Consider the following 9,033-nt stretch of genomic DNA (forward strand, 5'->3'; position numbering starts at 1 on the left):
GTGCCCGGGAGGGTGAAGGCCCAAGGGTGAGTCAACCTGGGGGTAGCGCGAAAAGCCCGGGTGCAAACTGCAAGGGAACGCGAGCCACCGGGACCCAGAAAGTCGGGTCCCAATCCAACAGGAACCCCATGCAAATAAGACTGGGACCGCATATATTATGCTAAGACGCTGAAGGTCTGGGCGGCTGCCGGGAGGAACCTCCCAGTCGGCCGCGCCCATTGGCCCTCGCAGCCGCGACGTCAGGAGCCCAGAGCGCGAAACCCTGGCGGGATGGCGGGGGCGAGCAGCTGGGGCGGAGCCTGGCGTCCCCTCCCGCGTCCGGCCGCGCCCGTCCTCCCGGCAGCCCAGAGACTACTGGCCGCTGCCGCCGCCACAGCAGCCGCCGCGAGCTGTCCCTGCACAGCGCCTGCCAGCCGCACTGCGCTCTGGATTCCTGTGCGTCCCCGGCCTCCGCCCAGGCGTAGGGTCGCGGGGCCCGCGCGTGCGCAGCGGGACACGGGCCGGGACCCCCGGACCAGCGCGTGCGCGGACCGAGCACTGGGAGGTGGGCGGGCGCAGGGATGAGGCTCCGGGTGCTGTTGGCCCGCTGAGGAGACCCGGGGGCAAGAGGAGCGCGGACCGACTTCGCCCGGCCGGGCCATGGCGTTCCTGGCCGGGCCGCGCCTGCTGGACTGGGCCAGCTCGCCGCCGCACCTGCAGTTCAACAAGTTCGTGCTCACCGGCTACCGGCCGGCCAGCAGCGGCTCGGGCTGCCTGCGTAGCCTCTTCTACATGCACAACGAGCTGGGCAACATCTACACGCACGGTGAGCCGCGCCCCTCATCCCCCATCCGCGGCAGCCCTGCCCGCGCCGGACCGGGGGCCCGAAGGCCGAGGAGAGCCCCAGCGCCCAGGTCCTGGGCTGCCCCGGCCCTGGCACGGCCAGGAGCCGTGGTGACAAAGCTGCCATTGTGCCGATCGTCGCTGCCCGCGTCTGCTCCCCCGGCGGGGCCCCCGGGGCAGGCTAGGGAAGCAGAGTCGGAGACCGAATCCGCTTAATCCCTCTGAGCCCTGGGAATAAGGAATCTGGTTTCCGGCCGCTTCGTAATCCCTGCGCCCTGGCACCCTCTACCGCCAGCACCCGTCCCGGAGATGGGTGTTGACTTTGGCGAGGAGGGGCCCAGGAGGAGAAGCTAGGCCCCGGCCGCCCTGCCGCCCCCGCCCGCCCATAGCAGCCCAGCCGCCGGGCTCCGCCTGGTGGCGGCTCCTCCCCCCTCCGACCCCGCCCCGGGCCCCTCCTCCGCGGCCCCGCGGAACTGTGCTGACACAGCCCTGCCCGTCCTTGGCCTACCCGGGTGGATAGAGGTGCCCTGAGTGCGCTGGGACCAGCCTTGGTACCTGCCCCCAGGGGGACTGTGGCCTGGCTAGACCCTGCCAAGAGTGGGCAGTCAGCGGCCACAGCCTGCCAGTGCCGACCTTTGACCCATGTGAGGGCAATGCCAAAGTGCCTGCAGGAAGTGGTAGGAATGGTTCTGAAGACCTGGACTGGGAGGACTGGAACTCCCTGAAAAGGTGCCTGGGTAGAAGATGGAACAGGGTTCTTTCAGCCCCCTGCCCTGCCTGGCCTCACCTGCTCTGGTGGACAAAAAGGCCCACAGCCTCCATCTGTCTGGTCCCTTCTGGAGAGGAGAGGACATAGGGATTGGCAGGAGCAAGATAAGTGGCCCTGGGATCTGTTGTCATTGCCTACATGTCGGATTCAGAACTCACCTTGAGATCATGCCCCCTCTGGCTTCTGCTGATATATACCTAGGCCAGATTGGGGAGTGGGGGCCCCCTGCTTTCCTGGGAAGTGGTGTGGTGGCTGCAAGGGTGAGACCAGCTTGGGAGTCAGACTGCCCAGGGCTCTGTGCTGCTTCATTGCTTACTGCTGGGGTTCCCTGGGGCAGGTTACTCAGTTTCCTCACCTATAAAGTGGGAATAATGGTCTCCCCTTCCCAGAACTATTGTGAGCTCTGCTAAATAAAGTTACTGAAAGCCCAGAGCCTGCCTCTGTCCAGGGCCGGCCAAGAGTTGGCCAACAGCCTTGTCAGGACCTGTCTTGCTCCCATCCCTCTAGCGTGTGGCCTCATTGAGGACATGACTTGTCCTCACTGCTGAAGCTGTCTGATGGAAAACTGTCTCCCTCCCCCAGGGCTGGCCCTGCTGGGCTTCCTGGTGCTGCTGCCCATGACCTTGCCCTGGGGTCAGCTGGGCAAGGATGGCTGGCTGTGGGGCACACACTGTGTAGCCTGCCTGGCACCCCCTGCAGGCTCTGTGCTCTATCACCTCTTCATGTGCCACAAAGGGGGCAGCCCTGTGTACACTCGGCTCCTTGCCCTGGATATGTGTGGGGTCTGCCTCGTCAACACCCTCGGTGAGCCAAGGGATGGGGTGGGGGGCGGAGGGCTTGAAGGATGGGAGCTGGGGGTTGGGTACACTCACATGAGCCTGAGATAGAAAGGGCAGGTATCAGGGAAACTGGAAGAAAAAAAAAAGGGACAAGGGCAGGTGGATCCCCAGACTGATGTGCCCTCTCCTGCCTCTCTCCTCTGTGCAGGGGCCCTGCCCATCATCCACTGCACCCTGGCCTGCAGGCCCTGGCTGCGCCCAGCTGCCCTGGTGGCCTACACCGTGTTGTCGGGTGTGGCAGGCTGGCGGGCCCTCACCGCCCCCTCCACCAGTAGCCGGCTCCGCGCTTTTGGCTGGCAGGCTGGCGCCCGCCTCCTGATGTTTGGGGCCCGGGGAGTGGGGCTGGGCTCTGGGGCTCCAGGCTCCCTGCGCTGCTACCTGCGCATGGATGCACTGGCACTGCTTGGGGGGCTGGTGAACGTGGCCCGCCTGCCAGAGCGCTGGGGACCGGGCCGCTTCGACTACTGGGGTAACTCACACCAGATCATGCACCTGCTCAGCGTGGGCTCCATCCTCCAGCTGCACGCTGGCGTCGTGCCTGACCTGCTCTGGGCCGCCCGGCACATCTGCCCCCTGGACTGAGCCACCTCCCGCCCGCCATGCCGGCCTGCTCACAGTCTTCTAGGGCCAACAGCACCATGCTGGCTCCCTGGATGCTTCCAGCAAATGGGACTTCCTAGCGGGGAGCCCTCGTCTGTTCATCCATTCTTCCCTGTGGACTAGCCTCTTTTACTCACACGTTGGATCTCCACTTCCCCTTCCTGCCTTCTTCCACGGGACTTATAGGCTGAAAGGAAACCTTCCCTTCTCTGGGCCTGTTTTTACCCTCTGTGACCTGTGAGGTTTGGGCCAAAGGGACAGTTGGGATCCTGCCAGCCCAGAGCCATCACCCACCCTGACCCTCACATAAGGCACCTCACAGCTGCCTAGCCCAGCCTCCTGCCCTCTGTCTGTCCACCCTGCATGCTGGCCCTCCCAGCAGCCCGTTCTCCCTGCTGTCCAGAGACTGGAATGAGGGGTCTGGACAACAGGACTAGCCTCTTATCCCAGGACCTAGGGGCAGGAGGGTGGTGGCTGCTGCTTTTTCCAAGCAACTGGCACAGAGATGTAAAGAGCTGAATGGCCCCGGACCCAAGCCCCACTGGACTGAGGGCACCCTCCACCTTGAGTGCTCTGAAAGCTTGACCTGCCCAGCAGGGACATGCCTGCTCAGGAAATCTTTGCTCCACACAGTGGGTGACTCCCAGCTCCAATCTGCCAGCCTGGGGCTTGGGGCCTTGCAGCAGAGCTCAACCTTGGGCCGTCGCAGGGGCCTCAGACCCTGGGCAACGTCAGTAAGCGCCGTGTTGCCATGCAAGCAAGCTTGGTTACTCCCAAGATTCAAATACCTTTTATTAGACACGGCCAGGCAGAAGGGCCCACTGGAGTTTCCAGATGGACCCCAGCCTCCAGGAGGATGGAGGGAAGGGGCTAAGAGGTTAAAAGTGCTGAGCCTGGGCCTGTGGGCTCAGGTTGGGCCCAGTGAGTCCTCAAACAGGCTGAGGAGGTTCCGAGGCTCAAAGGCGGGGAAGGTGCCCTGTGGAGGCTCTGAGTCAATGTCACTTAGGTCCAGAGAATCCCTAGGGGGAGAGAAGAAAGAGAAATGACTCTCAGGATCCAAAAGCTGCCCCCTCCCACCCCCTGGGACCCTGGGCCCGCTCACCTCAGCGTGTACCTGCCCCGGGAGGCAGGGGAGCCACTGCAGGGGGTGGAGGTGCTCCCGGCAGCACTGGCCAGGATGGCCTCTGGAGAGAGCGAGGGCCTGCGGGGGGTAGGCAAGACAAGCAGGGTGTTGAGGGGAAGGGAGGAGGCCACGGCTGGGTGGGAGCAGCAACACCAATCCTGACCCTGTGCGGGCTCCGAGCTCCTGCCTGACACAGGCAGGTGCCATTCTCGGACAATGGGCATTGGTGGACATTGAAAGAACACTCTGACAACTTCTAAAGTCTACCTGACCACACTCAAATGCCACCTCTGTCCCTTTTCAGAACACATGGGCTCTGACTGAGCTGACTTTGAAATGACCTTGTGGTATCTGAAGCTCATCTGGCACTTTGCCTGCTATAAAGCGCCCCCATGGCAATGGGGTGACATTCTCGTAAGGAAGGGGTTAATGGCGTGATTCCTTCTGAGAACTGTCTGCCCTGAGCTTGTAGTTTCCTTTGCAGTAGTTTCTTAATTACAGCCTCTCACTTGGCCACCAGGCACGTGGGACTAAGGAATTCCTCCCAGGGCGGGAGCTCACCAGGCTCTGGGGGTTTTGCGCCCTAAGAGGAAGGATAACACCTTGCCCTTGGGTACTGGCAGCCTCTGGGGGGTGAGGGCTGCACCGCCTGCCTATCCCAGCAGGTGCTGTGGCCCCTGTGCTGCTCCCCAGCATGACAGCACCCTCACTGTGAGGTTGCCAGTTCGCCCTGCTCCGTACGGCCCCTGGTCCACACACTGAGATTAGAAGAAACAACTGCATTCAAACTAGGCCAGGCCGCACCCCCACCAGCCTTGGTTTCCTTCCCGGCGTTTGATGGGGGCCAGGTTTGTGGGAGGAATGCCGGTTCACTACTAATTCCCGTGGGGCTGGGGCCTGGGCCTCGGGCATGGGGTTTGGCCATGCTGACGGCCCGTCTCCCCCAACTCCCAGCCGCCTGCCCAGAGTCCTCACCCACCCTATGCTGTCGTCATCCCAGTTGCTGGCGAGGCTGCTGTCCAGGAGGAGGCTGCAGGGCGGCGAGCCAGGTGGGGTGGCCGGCGGACCCAGGGGCTGCAGCCAGCTGGCAGGGTGTGCCAACCCGTGCCAGAGCCAGCATAGCAGGGAAAGCAGGGCCTGTGGGGACAGGGGGCCGAGGGAGGCTAGGTAGACCCTGGGCCAAGGAACAGAGCAGGGCCGCCCATCACCTTCCCTGGCTTACCTGCCACAGGGCCCACCCTCGACTGAGGGCCTCGGCAGCCATGTACCACAGGACGGTCCAGGGCCGCGGCTGCCTGAGCATGGGCAGGGCCAGCAGGGCCTCGGCTGTGGCCCGCAGCTTGGGGTCAGGTTCCAGCATCATGGTGAGGACAGAACGCAGCTCAGAAGACAGGCCTGTCCCCGGGGCAGGGCCACATCAGAGGTGATGGGGCCTTGAGCCTGGCAGTCCCTTGCCACCAGCCACCCCCCATGAGAGCCTGCCCTCCCTGTGGCAGTGCATCCCCTCCAATCCTCTCCTCCCACTCACCAGCAGTGAACTCAGGGGGCAGGTAGCCCTGGCGCAGCTGCTGCCAGCCCTCCCCACCATGGGGCAGCTCCATGTTGCACGCCACCTCCAGGATGGTGAGACCCAGGCTGGGAGGGACAGGGACAGAAGAGGGGCAGGGTTGACTTCGAGACACAGAACCCAGAGCCCCAGGCTACCCCCAAGAAGAAGGGTAGGAAAGGGATGCTATCTTCCACCATGAGCCAGGGAGGTGGGGAAGGAGGGGCTGGGGGCCCTAAGAAGGTCTCGGCAGGGCTGATGATGGGGACTATATCATGGAGCACAGACCCCGGGCCCAGCGTAGCTCACACACCACCTACCCCCCCACCCCGCCCCAACAGGACTGGCACTCTGGTCGCTGTTGTTAACAGTGATGTTCTCATCATCCTGTTGATGTGACTGGATGCTGCTGTCAGAAGCAGAGCAGTGGTGACCAGCATGGACCTTGGAACCCAGCGCCTGGTCCAGGCCCAGCCTCACCACCTGCTCACTGTGGACTGGGGGAAAGTCCCTTAACCTGCTGTGCCCAATTCCCCTGTGAATGGAGTAATAATAGTCCCTCCCTTGGAGGTGTGGTGAGATGAGTGAAGAGACAAGTGAATCAGGTAAAGTGGCTCCAGAGGGTTCTCTGATTAGCTTAACTCTCCAGACCCCTCTCAACTAGACGGCGGGACCCCCAACCCCTTGGGGAAGCATCTCCCAGCAAGTCTTCCTGACTTTGGGCTAGGATGGTGACCCTCTGCTGACCACTCCCCCGCCCACCAGGAAGAGCCTCCCACGTCGAGCCCTACCTGAACACATCTGCCGCTGTCCCATAAGCGCCTTGAAGCAGCTCGGGGGCCATGTAGCGAGGGTCTCCCTCCTGGGCCTCGCTAGCTCCGGATGCACCCAGCTCCACCAGCAGCCCAAAGTCACCCAGCTTGCAGCGGTCCCGGGGCCCCAGGAAGATATTGGAGGGCTTGACGTCAAGGTGGACCAGGCCTTGGCTGTGCAGGTGGGCCAGGGCCAGCAGGATGTCCCGCAGGTAGCCCCAGACCTGGGCCTCGGGCAGGCTGGCGCCCCAGGCCTCACAGTGCTGCTGTAGGCTGGGCCCACACAGCTCTGTCTGCAGGTATAGGATGCCGCCCTCCTCCCAGGCTTGCTCCAGCCGCACGCAGCATGGGTGCTGCCCCACCTTCTCATGGCCGCCGACCTCGGCCAACTTGCGGGCCCGGTCCTTGGGGCCCCGGAAAGGTGACATGCAGCGCTTCACGGCATAGAGCCGGCCGTCTTCCTTGGAGCGCACCTGGAAGCGAGGGGGAACAACCACTCAGGAGGACAACCCAGATGATTCTGTTAAGATTTCACGTGTGCGGAAGGTATGGCATGGCAGCTACCTTAGAGTGACCCCCACGTGTGCAAAAGCAAAGCTGGACAAACCTCCACCCCAGGTGCTGGTTTGCTGGAGACCCAGCGAAAGAAGAGACAGGGCAGACCTCTAAGTACAAGCCCAGGAGAATGCGTTAAGTAAAAAAGCTGCCTACAGAACAGCACAGGCAGTGTGGTCTGCCATGCGGCATATGAGATGGGTTTGTTTCTATCTGGTCAATTCCAGAGAAGTACAGAGAAAAGTCTGGAAGGAAGAACGCCCACCTGAGAATCACCGTGGTTTCCCCTGACCTAGGGGCCTCTGTACTTTTTAACAAAATTGTCTTCATGTAATACTTGTGTAAGGAAAACTACCATTTTAGAGGAAATATACATAATTGGAAAATATATTTTAAGAAACAAAAGGTGGCATGGAGGTGTCGCCTGAGTGCTTGCAGCAGGAGGGAGGTGGGGTGGGCACTGCACTGGGGGCGGGAGGTGGCCTGGCTCTGGGGCCTTGTGGAGCTTGCCAAGACCCCCACACGGCTGGCACCAGGCAGGAGGAGGTGGCAGGTGGGAGCCATCGCAAGGCGTGCCAGGCTCTGGACAAGGGGAGAGTATGTACTGAGGGGGCCTCAGAGGGGCCTGCATGTGGGGTTATGAGAAAGCGGCCAAGTCCAGCACTGAGGGGAGCCTGCCAGCCCAAGAGGTGGGCCGTCAGGGGAAAGGAGGGGAACAGGCTTCCCAGGACACTGTCCCATCCCAGCCAGGGTGGCGAGGCGGCAGGGGGTTACCCCAGACAGGCCTGGGGAGCTGTCACTGACTCACCTTGAAGACCTCTCCATAAGAGCCGTGGCCCAGGCGGCCGAGCCTGTGGAAACTCTGCTGGAAGAAGGACTCCGGCCGGCTCGGGTCATACCCGGGGCTCTGCAGGGGCTCGGAGGCTCGGCCTTGGAACGACACCCGCCGGGGCTGGGGCTGGTGCCAGCCTGGGGTCCGAGGAGGGAAGAGGCGGCTGATGGGGATGCTGCCCTTGGCAGGGGGCCGGGGTGGGAGGCTCCGACTGAGACCCCGAGACCTCTTGAGGGAGAAGCCAGGTTCTGCATGGCGGAAGTAGGCTGGGACCGGGACGGGGGTGCCACTCAGGGGTGGCGGGGTGCCCTCTTCGGGCACAGGCATGTCCAGCACAGGAGCCCCCAGAGTTCAGAACAGTGTGTCACTCAAAACAGCACCTGGTCCTATGGCCCCAAAGAGGCTGCAGAAGAGAGCCGAGTCTACGCCACACACACACACTCTGCTTTAGGCATGGAGGCGGTGGGCACAACAAGCACCTGGTGGAAAAAGGTATACAAATGTATGCACGCCTGCAGGTGGTCACCTGCACCTTGGGGGTTAGAGACACATAGACTGAAAACCACAGGGTCGTGTCCTGGAGGTTCCCACAGTCCAGCAGAGGTTAAACCAAGGCATGTTCTGGAGCCAGACCATACCTGTGTGCACATCTCTGCCTTGTTTGGCCCTAAAATATCCCACCTTGGGGAATTCCCTGGCGGTCCTGTGGTTAGGACTCGGCACTTTCACTGCCATGACCCAGGATTCAATCCCTGGTTGGGGAACTAACATACCGCAAGCAGGGTGGCATGGCAAACAAACAAACAAACAAATAAATAAAACATGGCCAAAAAACTAAATAAATAAAAATTAAAACTTAAAAAGAAAAAATCCAGGGACTTCCCTGGTGGCACAATGGTTAAGATTCCGCACTCCCAACACAGGGGGCCCGGGTTCAATCGCTGGTCAGGGAACTAGATCCCACATGCATGCCACAACTAAGAGTTTGCATGCCACAACTAAGGAGGCTTCTGGCCGCAACTAAGACCTGGTGCAACCAGAAAAAAAAAAAAATCCAACCTCTTCCAAGACTGTAAGGTAGAAATATTAACACAGGTCTGCTATCCTTTATCTCCAATTCCAAAGGAAAAAAGAA

At 61.7% G+C, this 9,033-nt stretch overlaps 2 protein-coding genes across 5 annotated transcripts; one reads left to right on the forward strand and one right to left on the reverse strand.

Moving 5' to 3' along the window:
- Nucleotides 1–353: 353 nt before the first annotated feature.
- PAQR4 (progestin and adipoQ receptor family member 4) lies at nt 354–3,026 on the forward strand. Its single transcript, XM_079945179.1, has 3 exons — nt 354–805; nt 2,174–2,395; nt 2,579–3,026. The coding sequence occupies exons 1-3, from the start codon at nt 640–642 to the stop codon at nt 3,010–3,012; spliced, it is 822 nt and encodes a 273-aa protein (XP_079801305.1). The 5' UTR covers nt 354–639; the 3' UTR covers nt 3,013–3,026.
- Nucleotides 3,027–3,923: 897 nt separating this feature from the next.
- On the reverse strand, nt 3,924–8,225 carry PKMYT1 (protein kinase, membrane associated tyrosine/threonine 1; the record flags this gene model as incomplete). Of its 4 annotated transcripts, none has more annotated exons than XM_079945175.1 (7): nt 3,924–4,110; nt 4,170–4,231; nt 5,133–5,290; nt 5,376–5,548; nt 5,682–5,788; nt 6,491–6,984; nt 7,875–8,225. In XM_079945175.1, the coding sequence occupies 7 exons, from the start codon at nt 8,223–8,225 to the stop codon at nt 3,938–3,940; spliced, it is 1,518 nt and encodes a 505-aa protein (XP_079801301.1). In that variant the 3' UTR covers nt 3,924–3,937. The 4 variants fall into 4 exon arrangements, with proteins under 4 accessions (XP_079801301.1, XP_079801303.1, XP_079801302.1 ...); XM_079945177.1 differs by having other exon boundaries at nt 3,924–4,049; nt 4,145–4,231; XM_079945176.1 differs by having other exon boundaries at nt 3,924–4,049; nt 4,133–4,231.
- Nucleotides 8,226–9,033: the final 808 nt, after the last annotated feature.

The sequence above is a fragment of the Stenella coeruleoalba genome, assembly GCF_951394435.1.
Source record: "Stenella coeruleoalba genome assembly, chromosome: 15".
In the NCBI taxonomy this organism is placed as follows: Eukaryota; Metazoa; Chordata; class Mammalia; order Artiodactyla; family Delphinidae; genus Stenella; species Stenella coeruleoalba.

What these genes read in the sequence shown, in the direction of transcription:
- PAQR4 (XM_079945179.1), top strand. Translation starts at nt 640, where the DNA reads ATGGCGTTCCTGGCCGGGCCGCGCCTGCTGGACTGGGCCAGCTCGCCG. An exon ending in GGGCAACATCTACACGCACG is followed by an intron (nt 806 to 2,173) that starts GTGAGCCGCGCC and finishes TCCCTCCCCCAG; the next exon opens with GGCTGGCCCTGCTGGGCTTC. An exon ending in CTGCCTCGTCAACACCCTCG is followed by an intron (nt 2,396 to 2,578) that starts GTGAGCCAAGGG and finishes TCCTCTGTGCAG; the next exon opens with GGGCCCTGCCCATCATCCAC.